The sequence below is a fragment of the Echeneis naucrates genome, chromosome 7 (assembly GCF_900963305.1).
Source record: "Echeneis naucrates chromosome 7, fEcheNa1.1, whole genome shotgun sequence".
In the NCBI taxonomy this organism is placed as follows: domain Eukaryota; kingdom Metazoa; phylum Chordata; class Actinopteri; order Carangiformes; family Echeneidae; genus Echeneis; species Echeneis naucrates.
This window is the reverse complement of record NC_042517.1, coordinates 11804428-11827981: the sequence shown is the minus strand read 5'-3', so window position 1 is coordinate 11827981 and position 23554 is coordinate 11804428. Positions and strand designations below refer to the sequence as shown.

The following is a 23554-nucleotide window of genomic DNA, read 5'->3' as shown; positions in this document are numbered from 1 at the left end:
TAAGTCACATGGACAAAGCATGGAGGGAGGCATTAAGGTCTCATAAACTTCTTATAGTTAAGACGTTTAAATCCCAGGTGGTGTGGTTCCTGCTAAATAGAGCAACTGTCACTGGACAGTGTTCGGGGGGGGTCTCACTGATGACATGACCTAAATGTGTTTGTCAAGTTACATAATCTTGAGGGCGTTAGAATAACTTAGCCTGTCTGAAAAGATGTCCCCGTCTTCTGTTAGTCAGAGCACATATAATGACAATAAGCATTTTACTGCAGGAATGGAGTAGTTATTTGACGGGTGGTGGTCACTGGGCCTCGTGTCCAGGGCTGTTACATTCCTACCCTGCATGCTGGAAGACTTAAACTCGGGTTTGACTGCTAGTGATGTTACTATTTCAGTCAGAATGGAGCTTACTGCTCTGTATTTTTGGAGAGGAACTGCGTCAACCGGGTCTTTATCAGTTGCAATTTGATTCACTTAAGCAACTTTAATGTCCAAATAAAGAAAGGCTGATTTGCCTGTTCTACATTTGGAGCTGCACATTCAAAGGGTCTTCCCAGGATGCACTAATGAGTCTCTATGATGTGACACAAACGTGTGAGGTAATGACTGATACAGTTTTCTGTATCTGTACATTCAGCGTATTTCAGAGACTTCTTATTTAGAGTTACTGTCAGAACACGAGTTTTGTGTTTTTGTGGCTTTTGTGGGAAACTGTTAAGTGGCATATTATTTCAGTACAAATCCTGAAAGACACCAAACTGGTTCAATGTTGCTCTTGAAGTTTGGTTGGCCCCATTAGATGATTTCAGTAATGATCAATAGATTAATCAGGCAGGACTCTAATAGATGTAGGCTGATCATTTTGTTTATGATGTGGCTGTACAATAGTGTTGCATGTTTACATAGTTCACTCTGTGAATGTATTGTAGATGAAAGACATTTAACAGAATTTGGGCCTGCCCTTCAACCAGCCAGACAGTCCCAGATCAGTCAAGGTCACATAGGCTCAGCAAGCAGCTGTGCAGACAAAGTGTGGCACATGTACTGAATGATGGTGAAAACAAGAAAAATTCATTGGCATGATAAAATTAAAGCTTTTAACTGACATGTAACAAAGAAAAAACTTTTGTTTTGTTTCGCTATTTGTTTATACAACATTTAGAATACAATCAATGTATTACAAAAAAAAAATCCACTTCCTTTTCCCTGCTGCATTAAGAGCCCAGTGCCGTCCTCAGATACAGAGCATCACACCAGAGTCACTCGGGCTTGCTATGTAGTACTAATGGCCCAGGGCAGGGTGCTTCAGGCCTGAATCCCAGGACGCTTCCAAGCAGGCTAATCAGTGTAGCACATCTAGTGATGGTAGCCAATCTCATTACAAGGTGGATGGTGTAGCCCCGCTTTGTGCTGAGCCCCACCGTCTCTGATCTGTTGACAAGATTAACCACACAGTCTTATATCAACCTGAGAGGCAGGGGCTTAACGCGTCGTCTTTTTGGCTGATGAGCGCAGTGGACTCTGCATGTAGGACTCATTTTTATACATTGTGGTGTAGAAAGGTTGGACAAAATCCAAGTAATGCTTCATTACCATCGTCAGTTACACAGCTACTGTTTTCTGTGTCAAAATTTAAGACATAAAAAGAAAAAGTGGAGCTGATGTCCGTGACACCATGTAAGCCTTGAAGCACTACTTTAAGCAAACACACAAACAAGCCAAGATAGGAGTGAGCCCAACTTTGGCATTGTCACTGCCAGAGATCAGGTGCCCTCCCTGTGTTTTGGTCAACAGGCTTTCACACATGTCTGCAAAATAAAGAAGTGGTGAAATGACACCACAGGGTGTTTACACTAGATGTTTTGATACTGGCTGTTAATCCTCTTTCAGAAAACATCTCCTGAACCATCTCCGTAACCATCGTTGACTGTAATCAATCGTAAATAATCATAGAGAACAACTTATATTATCTTTCTGATGCTTTGGTTTATTTACTTATAATGTATCAGTTGATTCAAAGTGGATATCAACAACATCATATACACGTATAAACCAAAAAAAGATTTCTTACTAACAAAAGTAATTAAGTTGTGGGCAACTCACCAGTCAAAGGATCATGGCAAGAAGCTCCTGGGTGAGCCGCTGAGCTCATGTTCAATTTCTGGATTCTTGCCATAATGTCATTCTTCTTCTCTGCCTCATCGCTTTCCCAGATAATGATCACTTTATATGTACATGAAAAATATGAACTAAGTCTACTAATATTAATTTCCTCAAGAGGCAAAGTGTCTGATTGCATGTTTTGAAATGTAGTTTTCTGCAATTTGCTTTTCATTTATGAATTTGAGATATGCACATAACTATATATCTTATGTGGTGTGAGTTTAATTTGTATTGCTTAGCTAAAAATTTAAAGGAGAAAGGAAATTAGCAAAAAGCAAAAGAATAAAATGGAGAAGCTGTTCTTTTTCTCTGATGTATGATTAGTTATGGATTTTACAGATAAATTGATGCCCTTGTATAAAAACAAACAACAACAAAAAAACCTGTGGATTCTCTTTGGCGCTTGCTCTAAACAGTCATTCTTTATTCCTCTGCAAACTCAAGATCCCAATGATGAAAAAATGCAGATGAGACAAATTGCACATTTCACACAAATTACACATTTTGTGGAATAAGCCATACATTTAAAACGTTGCTGTAAAAGGAATATAAAGTTATTTATGTGGGCTTTTTCCTGCGTGACCTGAACATTAAGGATAAACCAAATCCTTGGTTCATCAACTTTATATCAGATCTCTCTTTTTCTTTTTTCTTTTTTTTTTTAATCTTATCTATCTCACAATGTCCCTCCCACAAACAAAGTTTCCCCAGTTTAATGTGTGTCTGTGTCTACGTCTTGTCTGAACTGTGCAACGTTTCCGTCCCCACTTTGACAGCAAAAGCAAGGCAAGCTGGGTCCTCACTGGCTCCATGTGTGGATTTGTTCTATAGGAGGAAACGGTGCGTCTGACGTCAGCCCATATTTCCCTGCAGTTAAAGAGGGATTAACCACAGACAGATTATCTGTAGAGGCAATGAGTGAAAAGAAGTAGCACGGGTGGCTTTAAGGTGAATTTATTCATGCATACAATACATCAGGCTGTTTGGGACTCCATCACCTGTCTGACTGTTTATGTCACAGTGAAACATCCGTCTCCTGCTGTTACTTGTCATCAGCATCATGCTCCTGTATGTTCGCTCTCACTGACCACACATTATCGTCAGTTTGTCATATAATGGATAAATTGGCTTTTAATTCCACACAGTTCTCATTTATTGTCCTTACAGTCAAATATTAAATATAAGTGTCTGACTTTCAACCAACTAGTGAACAAGTCTCCTCAATATTTTCACGATGCACAGTTTGAATGACTGTAAAGCATTTTGTGATTCTTAATGTTCGTCTGTTGTCGTCTAACGTTTTCACCATATTGAATCATTCAGAGTCATTTTTAGGGTTAGTTTTAAACGTTGAAACTGCACTTTTCCTTTAAAGCACGAAACATTCCCTGTTGCAAACACAGGAAATGATCCATCCAAGAGATTTCATCAGGGAAGATACTCATTAATATTTCACTATTTTTTTAAGATGGTTTGTTATTTGTGGTTGAACGTCTGAGCTCTGTGCTGCCACTTTCATGACGTCACTGAGCAGCTTCTCTACAACTTGCTTGTCTTGCTTGTTAGTCTGCTGCAGTCACTTTCACTACTTTCCCATGAAAACCACGAGAGGGCGTTGGCCACACAGTGTATACATCCTCTGCCCAAGGCTCCCTCTCACAGCCAGTTCATTTTCCATATTCACTCCTTCAGTGTGGTAGCGCACACTGTGAGTGCCTCTGCTGCCTCCAACTAATTTAACCTTCCAAGAAGATTTTTCCTCAAGCATGAAATCTTTAATAATGCAACCTAATAAAAGGCAACTTGGGTTTCATTTAAAGTGATGGAGATGTGTGTTTTGGAAGCAGCTTTGATGTGTTAAATGTTATTTCTGGTTGTTATTTCTGTGGGTAGGTTAAAATGTAGAAATATGTTAATCCATATTATCCAAACCATATTTTCCACAATTTAAATAAATTCATTTTGACTCAGTATTTATGGGTTGACAGAAAAAGTTGGTTTTACTTTGAAGAAAATCTGATTCTTAACAAAATGTTCATCTAATCTGTGATTTATTCATTTATTTTTTTTTTATTCTTTTAGGCTGCACAAGTCTCTTCAGTTACAATCAGGTTCAAGAATGTGGTAACACATCATTTATGCACAAACAAGGTGAGTACAGATGAGTGAGTACAGTGAGTACAAGTACAAGTACAAGTGAGTACAGATTCCACATATTGTTTTCAGTATTTCAGATCTACATCCCATGTAAGCCTTCAGTGGAAGGGTTGAGTTTTGTTTTTCAGAGATGATCAGGAAGAATTTTACTGAAATGTTTTAGTGGTTTTTCATTCGAACGTTTTAGTTGATGTGTTTATCATCATAATTATCATCATTATTAATACTGTTATTACATAACTACAACTCCCCCCCCCCCTCTGGTTTGCCTGCACAGATTTGTGGTTGTCCTGGCAACAGCTGATCTGCACGCAGCTGGTGTGCATTCTCGTGTGCGTCTGTGTGTGTTTTGTATATTTGTTTGTACGTGATGCGTGGGGAAGCCGAACCTCTTCATCACCTTCCCAGCCTCCATCAGCGCTTCAGCTCGGAAACGGGTGTCTTTGGGGGGGGCGGGGCTTGTTTCACTGCAGAGGGATGCTCAGCACCCCACACTGGACCAACCACTTTGGAAATCCCTTTTCAAAGGCATGTAGCCCACACACACTCACACACAGATTTACGCTGACTGCAGTCAAACGCCCCTCAAGCTCCTGTCATCAGTGCCACGTCCTCCCTCTACTCTCTCTTTCTGCCTTTATTTTCTCCTCCTCCACCACCTCCTCCTCCTCCGTTAGTCTGTAGCTCCCGACACTCCATCCTCTGCAGCTCTGATTCACTCCGCTCAACCTTACCCATCCAAGCTAAGCTTAACCACAAATCCTGGGAACATGTCCTCCAACATGCCCCCTGGGACTACGGCTGGGGCCACCGGAGCCATAAGCAAGCCCCTCTCCCCCTTCAGGAAGCGGGGCAGCCTGCAGTACACAGCCGGCACAGGTGAGTGGAGGGAGATTGGGGCGGTTTGAGCTTATCAGAAGGAAGAATCTCTCATAAACTGAACCCAAGGTGGTAAAGAGCTGAAGCTGGGCATCTTCACAATAACCCTTTTGACTTTCTGAATAATTTTTCATATTTGACCAGTTTCCCTTTGGAGTCCTAAGAGGAAAAGCACAAGGTTTAACACTTTTAATGTCTACAAACAGTTTGGGGATATGCAAACCTGTTGATGAGGGAGGTGCAACAGCGGCACTCTCTAGATGATTTCAATATTCATACCCTGCAGTTTCATGTCAGTGTGCTTTCTTCTAGCTTTTCTTTTCATTCTTCATTTACAAGGTTATTTGTAAACAAAACCATTTTCATGCTGCTGAGATGTCTCAAACTCATATTCTATTAGTTATTTTGTTTGGATTTAAAGGACTATATGTGGCACACGCCCTCTGGCTCTGACAGCATTTGGAATCATCTTGCATATGGTGGAAAAAATGCCTAAAATCATAGTTTGTGTTGTGTCCTTTGTGGAGGGTTTTCCTTTGAGAACAGATATGTGTTGCTCTGACTAATGTCTGATGTCAGTGTGTGGCCTGAAGAGAATAATATGTAGGTTGGTACCTCAGGACTTGATCCCCAGCTGAATGAAAGGATTAGCCTCCTCTCTGATGTTTGCTCACGCTGATCAGCCTTTCATCCAAATTACAAAGAGTGTAGAATGACCATAGGACAAAATACCAGGTGGTAAAACGACGCTCCCTCTGTTCATTCATTCATGTCATCTCTAAATTCAGGCACGTTTTCTCTCATATACAAAATCGGGCTCAACAAATTGATAGTAATATCATTCAAATAGTGATATTTTTATACTGCAGTGAAAAACCATCAGTATCTTGACATCAGGCTATTACTGTTATTATTGGGAGTCATATTTCATATCCTTTCATTAAGCATATAAAATAAATGCTGATGTCATGACACAATTTCACAGCGTGAAGTGAATGTTGAGGCCCTGAAAAACAGCTGGTTGAGATGTATGCACAGCACTGTCCAAAAATTGGACTGAATCTTTAAATGAATCTTCCACACGCAGGTCACCACCCGAGACACAACAGGGACATTACTGTGAGACATGCACACATCCACACACACACACACACACATACTGATGTGTTGTCTGATGTTGTCTGTGATCACCACAGCTTGTCGCTGACTGTGGCTATTGCACTGCGGGGTCTGGGATTAATAGATAGGCTGTTTTAGGCTATTTATATTTGGCAAAGATCGTTATTTTCCCCTCCTCTTTAATTGTACCATTAAAGGAGCTGTGCAGTGTTTACAGACTGACCTGGCGCTTGCAGGATTTGATTTGAAAGTCTCTGCAGAAGCACATTAGGATAAAATTTGTATTTTTTGTATTTATTTGTTTATTTATTATTATTATAAAAATTTTTTAGGTTGCTAGAGCATCCAGGAAACCATCTGAGTAGGCAAAGATGACATTTAAGTGACTCATTGTCTTTTTTTCCTTTTCTTTTCTTTTTTTTTTTTTCTCAAAAAAACACTTATCTGGTTTTGGGCAGTTTTTCCACAGTACACCACAATATTGTATCAAAAACAGGCTGCAGCAGTAGATGGTTTGTTTGTATTGGGGTTATTTAAATAATTGCTAATGTCAGGTTTTTAAATGCTTAATGCATCTTTAATAAAGTCATTGCTATTTCTGTTTCTGACGCAACTGCTTACGACAGGATAACAAATTATAGTGTTTGACACCTCATTTCACTAGTCTGCCTATTGATTGTCTAAATTGACTGTAGTTTAATAAATTAAATATAGAACATTCGACCTAATCCAATTAGATTTCTGCTGATCAATCAGGACAGCGGAGCCAAGTAGATTAAGAGGACTGAAGCAATATTTAAGTGAGAAAATACTTTGAATTATTAAAATGTCATTGATCCGTATACACATAACATACTGCTGCATGTCCACCAGACACCTTTTTTTTATGAGGGGAGCTGAGGCGCCACATCGTCCTTATTGAGGATATTAATACAAGGAGTGTGGCGTTTGAAGAGAAGAGAAGAGAAGAGATCTGTGGGTGTATCGTCTCTGCTTGTGAATGCTATTTCACACATCATTTCACCTAAATAAGCTCAAATTATAACAACTTAGTGTAGCAGCAGATGTTTAGTGAAGAAATCTCTTTTTTAAAAAAGGTAATATTATATAAAGTAAAACTTTCCCAGGAAATACTGTGATACTTTTAAACAAATTCAGACAGAGTGCTTTATTTTAATGACACTGATGAAACAACTGGATTAAAACTATTCATAAGTGTCTGAAAACCCATGACAAATATGAGCCAGTAAAACAGAATGATTTAGATTTGTTTTGTTGTTTTGTTTGGGTTGTTTTTTGTTCTTTTGTACAGTTGGGGTTCTCCCATCACAAATCAGCTGTAGAGGAAATATTCAAATATTTAACCGCACAACAATATTTACTCTGCACTCGGCACAGGGAGGCTTCAGGCCCAGGAACCGAACCTGCGGCTTTTTTGTTGTGGCGCAACACTGATAAGTATTATGCCACTGTGCTGCCCTAAGTACAAACTACAGCATCTATATAATTGTTAGATCACAATTACTGAGACAGTCATGTGAATGTAACATTTTTATTGTGGTGAAGATTCCTTTATTTTACCAGCCTAAGACATAAATGCTTCATATTATTAATATTACAAATATAGGCTTAGCTTCCACCTCTACAAGGGCTCAATACCACACTATAAAACAATAAAAATACTGTCACTGAGCTGGTAAAGCTGATTTACAACACCCCTCCCTAAACACACTGTACTTCGCCCACATGGCATTCACACCTCCTATCATTGTATCACTGCTGTGAAATAATCACAAGTCCACACAATGTCAGGGTCTGTGCTGTGAACAAAACACAGAAATGGCAGGTTAAATGTGAAGCTCTGTCACTCTGCACTGCAACACAATCTGTAATCACTTAAATTGCAAATAAATGATCACCTGCGACCTAAACACACCCTCATCTGTTCACCTCAGTCGCTGCATCTGCAGCACGGCTGTGTGTCTGTCAGTGAACGTCCGGCTCATTAGCTGTCTGATGGACTTGGGCCCTGGGTGGGACCACCTTTCTGTTGTGTTGTTGCTCATACTTATTGGCACGGCAGTAGATAAACTGCAGAGACACATCCACCTGTGGAGAGCCAGAGTTGGTTGAAAGGTACAGTGATCTCTGATCTATGAGTCTCTCTATCAGTTTACATGCAGGAGACTTTATGAAAAATATTTCACCAGAAACTGGTTGAAAGCAGATATAAGGGCACAAGAAGGATGTGCTGCACTATATAATGCATTATCTGTTTACACTCCTAATACTTACATGGTTTAGCAGTTATAGTTGTGCATTAGTCATCTGTTATTTGTATTAGTTGCATTTGTTGTCCATTCATACGTGTCTTTTTTTTTTTTTTTTTTTACCTTGCTTATAAATGCCAGATTATTATTGCCAGTTATGCCAGTATTATGCTATAGTCAGTATATGAAAAGAAGCCACATCGTCGGTCTTGATGCTCAACATCAGAGCAGACTACACTTCCTTTTATACTAGAGACATTTCAGAAGAACAAGGGTAATCAGCGACAGGGATAAATTGTGCTGTTCTGTATTGCGCTGTGATGAGCAGTGGATCCCTTTCTCCTCCGTGTGTTCACAAGGATGAAACCCCTGTTGAATGTGTATGCTGTTGATTTATTGGTTTCTCAGACTGATCCAGTCTAGTTCCTGTTCTCAGTGAAATCTCTGTGCGGACTGCATTATTTCAGCTAACCACAGTAGGGCCTTTCAATCATTTTCTCCAAGTGTCACAGACGCAGAGCTCCCGATGGGCTTCACTCCGTTCCCCATCATCTGTGCTGTGACAAATTGAATTGGTTTTCCAGCACAGACTCCCCTTTCAATAAAATTAGGTTCTCATGGAGACCATGATAACGGATGATCCATTATCCCCAGGAGCCATGAGAAAAACAGTTCTGCCTCAGATTGAGCAATTTTTTTTTTTTTTTTTTTTTACAGAATTCATTTTAATTACGTTATGAAACTTGAAAGCAGTTTTTAAAAATGTAAATTTTTTCCTTTCATTTTTGAACTCAGCAATAAGAAAACTGAGGACACTGTGAACTCAGAAATTGTTACCTTTTTTTATTCATCAACTGAGGGACAAAATAAAAATTGTAATCAATATATAACAAAATGACTATGATATTTTGATTGCTCGATATGAAAGATGATGTCTGATTCTATATTGCATTTAATAATGTAAACATTACAAATAGTTTGCTTTTGATGCTTGAGTATATTTTTCTGCCGTACTTTAAAATATGGAAGCGGAGGACAGCAGGGCTCTCGGCTGTTTGTTTCATGTGCTTGTTGACTGAATGCTTCACGTCCTGATGAGCTGGTGCAGAGTGGTGGTGATGCAGCGTTCGACCTTTAGAGGGAGGCCTGGTCTAAATCAATGCAGCCTCTCTGATGAATCACCCAACAACAGCACTTTTTGTTGGGCTTCTCTTGGGGACACAACTTGATTACTCCTCTCAAAAGCAATTTTGCGGCCTGAGGGGGGGAAAAAACACCTCAATTTAACCTTGAGAGGCTGAGTGATAATTTGCTTGAATCACATTTGACTCCCAGGAGCACTCCATGTTTTTTTGTCCAGTTTATCAAAACCAGAGCAATCCAGTTTAAGAACACCTATTTATTTGTGCGTTAGAAGAACAGGAAAATATGTTTCATTTTCACTACATGATGTGGGAGATGTTCAGCTATTGTTTATGTTTGCATGTCTACACAGGTGTGAAATTTTCTACATATTATTTCAAGTTTTATGGGAATCATATTTGGATAACTGGCGGCTGTTATAAGCATAAGGCTGAAAATAATCTATACTTATATTCTTGTTAAATAATTCACTACAGAGACCAAAACCAGCAGTAAATTTATCCTCCTCGGAGCTCTTTTCTGTGTAGGCAAAGCCTGATGTATCTGTGAAAACAGTTATGGACAGACATGTACTGCTGTTTTTTGGGGGGGCATCCTTACCCTGATTGAAGTACAATAAAAATTTCTTAAGGAAACAATACAATCAAACTGCTAAAAAAATGTCAGATATTAAAGATTAATCTAGTTAAACAATTAAAAACACAGCAGACAAAGATGCAGTGCATTGGGCGATGTGTTCCTTTATTAAGTTTGTGTAATTCACGAATAGACATAAAATAAGTTCAACAAATAAATTTTTTATTTGTTTCTCTAGTATCTAGAGTCTAGTTGTTCTAGAAAATTATGTGAAAATTATTGAAAGGCATTTAAGAAAACCTTGAATAAGATCCTGCGTCCAGGCAAAGATTTTTTCTTCATTTTTGAATTCCTAGATAAGATAACTTGAGGTGAACCCTACACAATATTGAGCAAGAGCCGGTAACAAAGGCAGTGCAAACACTTCTCACAAACAAGCATATAGATTGTACTAATTGTTTCTTTTACTCCTTTTTACTCCTTCCTTAAAAGGAAATAAGTCACAGGCTATCAGCACTGTTTCTTCTCTCTAAAGTTGAAGACCCTCTCTGATACTCAGATCTGCCAGAGGTCTTATTTGGTAACTTTGGTTTGATAACTTGGTTAAACAGCTCATATTCTTCAGCTGCCATGACCCGTTTTCTCCAAACTTTAATGAACCTGAAATCACCAGTAAAAGGTGTAAAAGGACTGTTTTGTTTTGTTTTGTTTTTTTGCTCATACAGTCATGGCTGCCATCCACACAAAATTTAAATTTACGACAGAAGTAAGACAGGAGAAACGGTATGATTGCAGAGTAACGTTGAGTTTCACAAACATTTATATGTCTGACTCATAGTTGCATTACCTTCAGCTTCACAGAGATCTGGGTTTGTCACTGCTACATCCATAATTGGGGAAAAGGTGCTGGCCTTTTAATTTTGTTCGTGTGAGCGGCAAGGTCTCATTTATTAGACAGCTACTCAGCTGGCGAAGAAAAAACCATGACATCTCAAAAGCTCACTGCTGAGACAGCGCCATCTTATTCACACAAATACACATGGACAACACAAACAGCCTAAACACATGGTCTCCTCAGCAAAATATAGCACTGATGATCAAGAGTCAAGAGGGGGGAGCCGTTAGAGAAAGGCTCAGCAGGAATGTCAATATCCACCAGTCGTGTAGATGGCCTCCCCCCCGCCTCCTCTCCCTGCTGTGGTACAGTCCAGATAGATGTCAGAGGCATTTAAATGAAGAGGATCAGCTCCAGAGGCAGCTAGTGCAGCGACAGCTGGCCTGAACCAGGAGGCAGACAGAGCAGAGGGGGGTCACACACTGGGATGTGAGGGGGAGTTCATGGATCTGCCGGACCAGCTCTTTGTATGTATGACAGGGACAGATTAAGGGAATGGAGGAGATGAGTGTCTGACGCTAAGTGTGTTTGTGTTGACATGACAGCATGTGTGTGTGGGTTTTGTTTTGGTTTTTTTTGCCAGTGTTGTCATTTGACTGGGCGCTTCAAGTGTTACTTTGTTGTTTCTCTCCATCCTTCCTCCCCGTCATGTTTAACCCATGTTGAGAAGACAGCAGACGCCATCCTGGGCCGTTTGCTGTTTGGCATGCTCCATCTCCCTGCCAGGACGGCCTCTCTCTCCCCCTCTCTGTCTCTCTCTCCTGTCTCGGCCCTGCTAGCTTCTGGTTAACGCAGGCTCTGAGGAGACAGGTACGCTCCACTGCCCTCACTCTGTGCAAAAAGCACAAACTACCTCCTTCCCTCTGACCTCCCAACCCCCCCTTTCCTTTCCCCTCTGTCACACTCACTGCCACTCTCCTCTGCCTCTCCTTTGATGGCTTTGTGTAATAGCCCTGAGCAGTGCTGTCTTTGCTGTACTTGGGAGACTGTGTGTTGATTCATTGTCCCACAAACTAGCTCTCTCATGCCTTTTGAGGATGGTGGGAAGATGCAGCTGAGAGGCTGAGCAGATCGATGAAAATTGTGCTGACTGCACCTGCAGCAGTGAGATGCTACCTAAACGTTTGTGTTCACGGTTAATGGTCATTCTAACTATACGTATCTTGTATTTTTTATCTTTACGGTTCAATAGTGCTGAGAGAAGTAAAGTAAACACAGGGTGGAAGTTGATACTAGATGACCTACACTGACCATCCATACACTTCATGGAGCTGCAGACACCAAACCAAGGACTTGAATTACATGTCTTCAGAGTCATCAGCTGTTTGATGCAAAGCCAGTGAGAGATGCTGGAGGAGACGTTCCACAGTTAGAGCTTTACATTGCACCAGAGTCTCTGTATGAGCATGAGTAGCCAGATTTCATTTAGTTATGCTGGACTGTGTGCCTGCAACTATTATCCTAAGAAAACTGGCATTTTGTAACATTTTTATGCTCATGATTTTATCACAAAATCAAAAACAGCTGCAATCCAAACATCAAAAGGGGGCCAGGGCATTAAGCCATGATAGTTACCTGTTATCTGTTATTTATTATGATCAATTATTAGTAGTCATAGTAGCATCTAAGCTTGAATTCTGCTCAAATTAAATCAAAATATGGCCAATTTTATACTATTTTCAATGTTCATATTTTTTTTGTCCAACTCCTTACTCCAAGAGCTTTTCTACACAAGCTGTGAGTCACTGGCATTTGTTGTGGCCTGAATACCAACACTGCATATTCACTGGTGGCAGGTGGACAGTGGTTGATGGGAGGAGGAGGTAGAAAGGGATAAAAGAAAGGGAATCCTATAATGAGAAGTAGATATTCTGAAATCATACGAACTTGTGGATGCCAGTATGAAGTTGTTCCAAAATTACAGAAAATGGCAAGAAATTAAGAATAATAGGCACTGCTTCAGACTGAAGATTGAAGTTTCACAGGATGTCTCCCTGATTCCTGGGTGCCCCCCCCCCAAACTCAGGAATTTGGGCTTCAGATGACTTTCCACATGTCATCTCATCCCCAGGGACCTTTCACACTCCACTATCCGATTTGAGCTTGACTACAATCACCATACTCTGTTGAAATATGCATGTCTGCGGAAGTCCCGCAGCAAACTGATACTTTTTGACCTTGTTTTGAGGCCCAGCAGCAATAATAGGCAGTTGCGCAAGACTGTGTGATATATTGTCTTAGACTGAACATAAGACATTGAATAAAGAGTGGAGACAGTTCAAATCTCATCTACTCGTCCAATGTCTGTTTTCCTCCAGCTCCTGTTAGACCAAAACCCCAGCCAGCAACATTGTACTATATAATCACGTGAAATATGGTTGTCTCTAATTTCTGAATGGTTTTCTCTTCAACTGTGGGGGGGGGGGGTGAGTTGTTATATAATCATAGATGCTAATCCAAATATAGCAACCATTAGGGGATTAGCTCGAGGTCGGGTGGGCTTGGCTTTACTGAGGCTCGGCATGATGTCTTTGCCGCTGGTCACCTCTTGCTCCCCACGCTACTGTCCACTGTTATCTCAAACTGACACGCCTCGAACCGACATCAGGGATAACCTCTCAGCCAGCCACTACATCGCACAGACATACCTCCTCCAATCGCCAGATGCGAAGGGCCAGTGTGTGGGGGCCCAAATGTAAGAAAGAAAAGCAAGGCTGAAGTACAAAGTCCACAAAATGGCAGGCAGAATCAGGAAAAATACCAAAACCAGCAGTACACAGGAGGCCATCAGCATAAAGCCCTCACAATTTGGTAAAGAAAGGGGAATGAGACACAGGTGAACTAGGGTGGAGACAGCACTCACAGTGGCGGGAAAAATACTGGAGGATGGCAGTACACAGAATACAAAATAAAACAGGAAATGCACACGCCATCTTTTCCTTTCTCTTTATGTGTTCCTTTGAATGAAGCTTTTTGCTGAGTCCTCACCACTCAGTTAATTGGACTCTCTGGTCTCCTGTGCTGTCCCCCCCAGAGCAGGCAGACCCAGACATGCTGTGTTAAATAAATCAGACGTGGTGTGATACAGTTTCATTGGCAGAATGCAGGTTTCATACCCCAACTTGTGTTTATGTTCTATGAATATTGACAGGTTGCAGGTCCACTGACACTCGAGCACACAAAGGATGAAAAATTTAGCAGGGTAATTAATATTTCAGAGGCAGGTGCGTAATTTAAAGCAAAGATTAATATAGCAGACAGACTACTAAGCATACACCTGTTTCTCACTGATGATCGCTTACCATCTCCGTCACTCCTGTTGTTCCCAACAACATTATGCTTTGTTTTGTTTTGTTTTTTTTTTTTTTACATCCTTGCCTTTCCACTACAAGCGGGTTTGTGTAAAACGTGAGTCTTGAAAATGGCAACAATGGAGGGTATTAGCTGATGTATGTGCAGATGGGCTCTCCACCTGAATGCTCCATTGTGTCTGAAGGCACAAACAGTGGACAAAGAACAACAAGCTTCTGCAAACTGTTCTGGTTATTGTGCAGTTGTTATATGCTGAAGGAATGAAAAATCATCAAGTGGGAATACTCATCACACTCATCATGAGCTACTTTACCACTTTCATGTTTATTTCTAGCTCAATTTTTCCAAGCTGGGTAAGAGATGAAGACATTTGCTATATTTTTTTTATCAAGCTTGATAAGCTTATTGACGGATAATAGGACATTTCTGCAGAAAGCAAAAGCGATTTGTCATTGTTCCAAACTGAATTTAGCTGTTTTTACTTGCGTTATTAATGTACTACTTGTCATTTTCCAAATGCCAAAACAAAGCTTGGATTATTCCTTGATATCCACATTCTTCCCCCTTTGGTGATTTCTTCCCCTCTCTGCCGCTTTGTTTATCTCCAGTTGATCTCCGTGGTGGCCGCCACCTCCTCACTTCCCAGCATTCCTTGCCTGGGATCCCCGTGGCCTTGAAGCAATCGATTGACCTGCGTACATCAATGGACGGCAAATACAAGGAGATTGCAGAGGTCAGTGCTCAGAAACTGTGCTCTTTTTTTTTTAACCTTATACAGTAAATTTAAACGTACTTGTGATGTTCACGGTGTTGTTCACTGTGTGAAGGAGCTCTTCTCCCGCAGCCTGGCAGAGAGTGAGATGCGTAGTGCTCCCTATGAATTTCCAGAGGACAGCCCGATTGAACAACTGGAAGAGCGACGTCAACGCCTTGAAAGGCAGATCAGCCAGGACATCAAGTAAGTGAAAGTGATAGATGGTTAATACGCAGGCGAATTTGTCCATGTTTGCAGTCAGACTCTCCACTGATGACCCTACAGTGAGCTCTGTCCTCAGGTTTGAGCCTGACATCCTCCTGAGAGCAAAACAGGAGTTCATGAAAACTGACAGTGCCTCCGATCTTGAGTGAGTGTGGCCCCTGACTACAGTCATTAAACTGTCAGAGCAAACAGTAGAAACACTATTAACTTATAGATCTATCATTAGATACATGAAGGAGCAGAGCCAAGCTCCTGACCTGCAAGAGAGGGAGCTGGTCCCAGAGAGCGAGTACCAGAGAGTCACTATTTCTGGAGAGGAGAAATGTGGGGTAAGTCACTGCAGTAACCCAGGAAGACTTTAGCTTCTACGTTCAGCCGTTTTCATTCAGTTGTTTCTCTGTCAAGGTTCCCTTCACAGACCTGTTGGATGCGGCCAAATGTGTGGTGAAGGCCCTGTTCATTAGACAGAAGTACATGGGTCTGTCCCTGCAGAGCTTCTGCAGGACCACCTCCCGCTACCTGCAGGAGCTGAGTGAGAGACCTCTGGACCTGGATGTTTATGATGAGGAGTTCCCAGAGACCACAGTGACTGAGGGTAATTCACTTCACGTTGCTCTGGATCCCCACAATGTGGACAGCGTTTTACTTATATTTAATAACAATGATGATGAAGTCGATTTACATTGAAATAACTATAAATTTGCCCAGATAGAGCTTTACAGTATTTTTGGTGTACAACATCTGTAGACCTTCACTTCAGATGAGCAAAAATACCCAAAACAGGCAAAATATCTTCAGCCAGGAAGTCAGAGGAAGGATCCTTTCCCCAAGATAGAGTGACACTCACATTAAGACGTAACCCGGCACACCACAGATTCACAATCCATTTGTTTACATCCCCCCCCCCCGCACGTGAGTTTTCACCTCGTTCAAAGCTGTGATCCCGTGTGAAATTCTCACCTCTCAGATGCCACAGTGCACCCACCTGTCTCTGAGAGGCACCCGTATGAGAACCAGGACCCTGCCAGCATGCCCCCTGACTTGGGTTACGGCTGCAAGATGGTGGATGGCGTTATGCATGTGTACACAACAAGGAGCATCATGGAGAAGTGAGATGTTTCTGATGATCACATTGCATGCATGCTTTATGCTGTAGGACGCTCATCTGTTTTTTAGATTCACTTCACACATTTTGTTGGCAGCAGTTTTCAGTCTTTATGTTGCTCACAGGAGCACAGAGATGGACCTGCCATATCCAGACCTGCAGGAGTACATAGCTGATATGAACGTTATGATGGCCCTCATTATCAACGGCCCAGTGTGAGTAGAAGTGCATTTATCTTTAAGTAAACTTTCAAGCGGTGATCGAGTAATTTTTTTAATCTTCATCTGTGTCCTCTTTAAATCGTCACATCAATACCAAATTGTGAAGTGAATTTTATGAATGCAAACTCTTTGGTTTTGCATCCTATTATTACAGGAAGTCTTTCTGCTACCGTCGGCTTCAGTACCTGAGCTCCAAGTTCCAGATGCACATTCTGCTGAATGAGATGAAAGAGCTGGCAGCACAGAAGAAAGTCCCACATCGAGACTTTTATAATATCCGTAAGGTGAACTTGAAAGCTGTTTCTACTTTTTCCAAATCAGAATTATTTGTTTTAACCATAAACCAGGTTCCATTATGTAATTTTGATACTATTTGTCTGTGCAGGTTGACACACATATCCACGCCTCGTCTTGCATGAACCAGAAACACCTTCTGCGTTTTATCAAAAGGGCAATGAAGAAGTATCCAAAAGAGATTGTTCATGTGGAAAGAGGCAAAGGGCAGACACTCATGGAGGTGTTTGAGAGCATGAACCTGACAGCCTTTGACCTGAGTGTGGACACTCTGGACATGCACGCAGTAAGTCCGGGGGGGATAGATAAAGAGCTAATCATCTCAGATGCTCTTCCTGGCAAAATCCTGTACCTCCTGAAAGATGGTGTCTTCAGGCTGAAGACACCATCTTTTTCTACTGAAGACTTTGGAGAATGAAAGATGCAATACAATGTTTCGACTGTTTTTTGCAGGACCGTAACACGTTCCATCGATTCGATAAGTTCAACGCCAAATACAATCCCATTGGTGAGTCCATCCTGAGAGAGATTTTCATCAAGACGGACAACCACATCGAGGGCAAATACTTTGGTCACATCATCAAGGTGCTCACTGAAGCTCATCAAGAATAACTTGGCCTGTTAAAACTGTTGTCCTTTGATGACTGTATTGGGAGCTGGTGCCATCTGCTGACTGCCTGTGCCACTGCTACTCAGGAGGTGATGGCTGACCTGGAGGAGAGCAAGTACCAGAATGTGGAGCTTAGGCTGTCCATCTATGGACGCTCAGGAAACGAATGGGACAAACTGGCCAAGTGGGCTGTCAAACATCAGGTCTACTCCAACAATGTGCGCTGGCTTGTGCAAGTCCCACGACTCTTGTGAGTAACCCCTTTTTACACACTCACTCAACTACTGGACTTTAATGCAATGTTCAGATACTTACTCTTTACTTAAGTATTATCACTTTATACCATTTATACACCTTCAGGAAATTTTACTGAAATTTATCTGACAGCTATAGTTCAATTTCTATCATTTCAATTGCAAATACAAATCATGCACAGTTTATAAATTACAAATTATAGTTAACTCTAAAATTACACAGTAAAATACAAAGCAGTTCGAATCAATGCAAGTGCAATGAGAATTAAATGGGGGGAGTTATTAGAATTTTCTCTATAGGTTAATCTTTTCATTAGCCAAAGTAAATTAGGTGCCATATTGAATGGATTTCTCTTTGGTTTGTACTCCACACCATATTCTTCAGTTATGAATCTGAAAATCATACATACTTCTTGAATTAGCTTTTTGTTAATAATGCTTCAGGGATATTTTGGTTTTTCCTTGAATGACCTGAATATCCATTTCTGAGTAACCCTTGTTAAGTGTAGACAGCTACACTAATTTCTAATTATTCTTTATATCTGTCATAGATGTATGAGCAAAGCATCAATACATTCTTTATCATACCACTACTGATTTATCAATATATATTTATTCTCTATTTATAGTGATGTCTACCACACAAAAAAACAACTGTGCAACTTCCAAGAGATGCTGGAGAATATCTTTATGCCTCTGTTTGAGGTCACAGTCAACCCTGGCAGCCACCCAGAGCTGCACCTCTTCCTCCAGCATGTACAGTCTTTTCTGTGCATTTGTGTATTTCAGCTTTCACATTTATGGTAATGAATCCTGAGAGGGTTTCATGGGTCTGCTGTTCCTCTTGCACACAGGTTGTGGGTTTTGATAGTGTGGATGATGAGTCAAAACCAGAGCAACATATCTTCAACCTGGACAGTCCACTGCCAGCCAACTGGACAGAGGAGGACAACCCACCCTATTCCTACTACCTCTACTATATGTATGCAAACATGACTGTGCTGAATCACCTGCGCAGGTTAGTAACCACCCCTCAGCTCAGCCTCCACCTCTCAGAAACTAGTCTGAGAGGCGGAGGCATACAGCTGTAGATTGTAGTTTTATTTAGTATCTTAAAGTTCAGAAAGCTTAGTAATTGTTAGGACTGAGTAACTCCATTATGTTTTCAAAAGCTTTATATTTATATTAAAATGTCAGTTGGACATTTTTTCCTGCTGCGTGCATAATCAATATTGAAAATAAGAATAAAATAACATCATCATCATAGAATGAGAGAATGTATAAAATGGTATTATTCTGAAACACAGTAGATTGAAACCCTCTCACTGAATGCATTTGAAATCATAGTGTTGTAATAATAATGCTATATTTATATGGTTGTGATGACATAGTAGAAACTGATTTGAAGTTTAGGGATGCATCCTTTATCTCTCATCGCTTTCAAATTTCAGTCACTGGTGAACCACCATGATGTCTATTCCTGGTTGTTTTAACAAAGACATTTAACCTCCTGTAAAGCTTTTAAAGTCAGCCTGTAATTCAGTGTCTTGTCTTCTCAGGCAGCAGGGGTTTCAGTCATTTGTCCTCCGTCCTCACTGTGGGGAGGCAGGGCCAATCCATCACCTGGTGTCAGGATTCATGCTGTCAGAGAACATCTCCCACGGGCTGCTGCTTAGGAAGGTGGGACATCAGTAGACTAGCAACAGCTTTTTTTTTTTACACACACATATGAGAATTTATCCCTTTGACAGGTTGTGAGGAAGAATTAGGAATTTGCCAGGCCCAACTAGATCAGCTAGTTTATTCTTATCTGGCACAGTCCCATTGTTGTCAGTAATGTACTTCTCAGCAACAGTACAACCCTCAGCATCATGCCTTATGTGCCTCCAGGCTCCCGTGCTGCAGTATCTGTACTATTTGGCTCAGATAGGCATCGCCATGTCCCCCCTCAGCAATAACAGCCTGTTCCTCAGTTACCATCGCAACCCTTTGCCAGAGTACCTGTCCAGAGGCCTCATGGTGTCTCTGTCCACAGACGACCCTCTACAGTTTCACTTCACCAAGGTCAGTGATTTTTTTTTTGTTGTTGTTGTTGTTGGTGTTCTGAAAATCAGAAATATGATGTGTAAGCATGATAGTATGTTGATAGTACCATTTTTTTTAATCAGATCATAAATGCCTTATTCACTGTGATTGGACACATAAAGCTAGTAGATATGTAATTGTATAAATTGTTGTAAACACATTTGAGCATTAAGTTTCTTGTAGTGTTGTAATTCTGCTTAGAGTGATCATTTCAGATTAAAAAATCCGGTTCATCATATCATTAAAAAAACAAACCAGGGCTGAAATCCTAAATAATATTTAACATTAAACAGGAATCAACTTTGATGTATTTACAGTAAAAGTAAAACAGAGTTGCTCGAGGTTTAACTACAAATACGTGACTGCTTTCTGGCGTTGAGGGACGTGATGAGTTAGGTGGACTTTGCTTTGACTCCAGTATTTCTACAGTCCAGGCAACATCCCTGAACACTTCCCACGTCATGTAGTTTTTGGGTTGTTTTTTTTTTTTCACCAAAAACTGTTACACATCTGTTGCAAAGAAATGCTTTTAAGTTTGATTGTGATGTTTCTTGCTCTGCGTAGGAGCCCTTGATGGAGGAGTACAGCATTGCTACTCAGGTGTGGAAACTGAGCTCTTGTGACATGTGTGAGCTGGCCAGAAACAGTGTGCTGATGAGTGGATTCTCTCACAAGGTATTATTCCTACAGCACATTGCATAATAACCAGTCTTACTGTCTACAATTACGCCCTCCTCAGCCAGTTGTTCTACAGATAGTTGAATTTCACTCTTTTCAATCAGATAAAGAGCTACTGGCTTGGCCCACACTACATCAAGGAGGGACAGGAAAGTAATGACATCAGACGCACCAATGTACCAGACATCCGTGTGGCGTACCGTTATGAGACCATGTGTGAGGAGTTGAATCTAATCACACAGGCTATCCGCACTGATGAGCTGGAGACCATTGAGGAGGAGGGCAGTCTATGTATGGCAACTGTGCAGGCAGAGAAGTGAACATGCAGCACAACACAAATAAAACTCCCACTACATTCCGTCTGTTCACATCAGGACTTTGTACAGATTAACATAACAACATATCACATCTGTGAAAAGAGAACAGCAATATTGAAAGATTTTATTGAAAGAAGAGTTGTTACTGAGGCAATATGAGACAGTACAATCTGTGTACCTAAGGTGTCTACTTCCTTTAGTTTCTTTGTTGGGTTTATTGTGATGGCCTCACTGTATGTCCTTATCTATTTATTTCTTCTCTTTTTTTAATGCAAATACATTTAGTCAGGATATCAAGTTATCTGCATTTCCTCCAATAAGTGCAGAATATACAACCCATTAATCAACACAGGAAACCAATACACCAGAACCAACACTGACCAATTGAAGTCCAAAAAATGGACAAGTTAAAAACTTCTTTATTACACACAGGGCTGTAAATGACTCATGTGGTCATGATTATGCTATCTCTATTGGCACATGGCGATTCATATCCCCGTCTATATGGGAACATCAAATAAAATGATATAATAAAACTTTTTTATAGTTGTTCCTGACTAGGTGGCTGAGAACTATGTTGCCTTTAAACCCAGTGTCTTGACATAATTATTTTCGGTAGAACGTCACTGTTACTGCTAAGGAACTGATGGCACCAGCTATTACTTCCCACTTTCTGATACTCTAAAGTTCGAAACATAAAACTGGTCACAGATGAGATCAAAATATTCACTGTAATTTCCCACTCATTCTGAACTATACAGTGACACGTTTACAAAGGACAGACAGTTACAGTACAGTTGCTATACTGTTGGAACAGTCAAGTACAGATGGTTCTGTAAACTGATTCACTCTGTACTTAATTGGCTGTAACAATTAGTTTTGAAGCTGTTCCAGTTAAATTTAACTTGCCAAACTGAAGGAGCGGACAAATGAATAAATAAAATGTGAGCAATCCCAATAATGAAAAACAACTTTATTTGGGTGATGAGGGGAGTGAAGGGTAAGGAGGACTGCGAACTTAGTGTTTCTGCAGTCCTACATACATCCCTGAACACTCAACATACTGTAGTACAAACCATCAGCAAAATCTTGTGATGTTAAAAACTTGAAGAATATAATATTAAACAAATTAGACACATGTTTTTGGTCTAATTAAAAATATTTCAAGTTCTTTTTTTTTTTTCAGAGTTGATGTTTCTTTTACTGCAATCGTCTAGAGGACCCCATGCTGTAAAACTGGTCTATGTCGTCCGTATTCTTGCCACTGACAATGATCCAACAGCTGTGCATTGTGATATTCCAGCTGTTGGGTTTTTTTGTACAGTAATTACATTGATTCAATAGAGTTGCATGAAAGCGCGTTAATATGTTTTTCTGGTGTGCAGTAAAGGCATACTTGCTTCATAGCGTGGTATTATACTGACTTTTATTTTGTGACGTTGTGTCAACAGAACTGTATTACTGATCTGATACCATCTGTCCTTTACACAGAAGTATTTAAAGTACGTTCATTTCTGGTTCGTAGTCCAATAATTTATGCATGCTAATTTGTTCCTTCGGGTTTTGCTCCTTTCTCAACCAGTACCAACCATGAATAATGTCATTTTTAAGGTGAAAGTGGATTTACATGACAAACTGGTTTCAATCTCCTCCCTTCAGTTGGGGCCTAATGTTATAGTAGGGCTATTTGTTTCTATTCAAACCACTACGTGTCTCCCTTGTCTCTCAACAGAGAATTACATGTGTTGTTTGAATAAATGTTGTTCACGTTGGTGTGCTTGCCTCAATTAAATTTTTATTACCTTCAAAAAAATGTCTTCTGAAAATAAAAACTGTGGAATACAAATAATAAGTTTGAGGTTCAGAAGGAGATTATTACTTTTACTTCTGTATAAATATGTAAGTGAGCAAGTAAGTGATTGTGAGAAGTGAAACAATGAATGCATTGTGTAGCTTCCATATCGAGCTCTTTACTCTTAATGTGGGTGAAAGTGGGTAGAAAGCGCAACGCAAAATTCAGACCAATCACTTAGCAGATTGGAGAGAATTGAGATGTGGATACCAATAATGCATTCCTGACTCAAACAAACTATTTCTAACCCAATAATCTGATTTGTGTGATGTGTTTGAGGACTTAGTATGTCTGGTAGTGAAATGTAAGTTTTCCCCTCCACAGATCACACATTGTACATAACCACACAAGGAAAGTGATTCCCAGACCTTTCAAATCTGCCACACACTCTTTGTGTGATTTGAGCTGATCGTGTTTTACCATTTCTAATGAAATATTTCTTTGTCAACCACTTTTCTTGTGCACAGCTTCCTCTGTGGCCTTAAGTAAAAAGTTAATGCTGTTAATCCTGCTACATTCTTTTAGTGGGTTTTCAGTTTTTACACTTTGATTTCATCTGTGGGTCATGGAAAAGCCCAGACTTGCATCTTGCACGACCATCATGCTGCATGACAAAAAGGCAAAACGACATCACTCAGACATAAA

General features: G+C 40.4%; 1 protein-coding gene across 1 annotated transcript; it reads left to right on the top strand.

The window, feature by feature from the left end:
* Nucleotides 1-5076: 5076 nt before the first annotated feature.
* On the top strand, nt 5077-21543 carry ampd2b (adenosine monophosphate deaminase 2b). Its single transcript, XM_029506075.1, has 18 exons — nt 5077-5199; nt 15123-15247; nt 15342-15472; nt 15570-15638; nt 15720-15822; nt 15899-16088; nt 16461-16602; nt 16724-16813; nt 16974-17103; nt 17205-17399; nt 17567-17698; nt 17810-17973; nt 18607-18733; nt 18832-18995; nt 19537-19657; nt 19868-20041; nt 20627-20737; nt 20845-21543. The coding sequence occupies exons 1-18, from the start codon at nt 5091-5093 to the stop codon at nt 21058-21060; spliced, it is 2493 nt and encodes an 830-aa protein (XP_029361935.1). The 5' UTR covers nt 5077-5090; the 3' UTR covers nt 21061-21543.
* Nucleotides 21544-23554: the final 2011 nt, after the last annotated feature.

Coding starts and splice junctions, on each gene's coding strand:
- ampd2b (XM_029506075.1), top strand. CDS start 5,091: ATGTCCTCCAACATGCCCCCTGGGACTACGGCTGGGGCCACCGGAGCC. Junction 15,248..15,341: donor AATACAAGGAGATTGCAGAG/GTCAGTGCTCAG, acceptor CACTGTGTGAAG/GAGCTCTTCTCCCGCAGCCT. Junction 20,042..20,626: donor TACAGTTTCACTTCACCAAG/GTCAGTGATTTT, acceptor TGCTCTGCGTAG/GAGCCCTTGATGGAGGAGTA.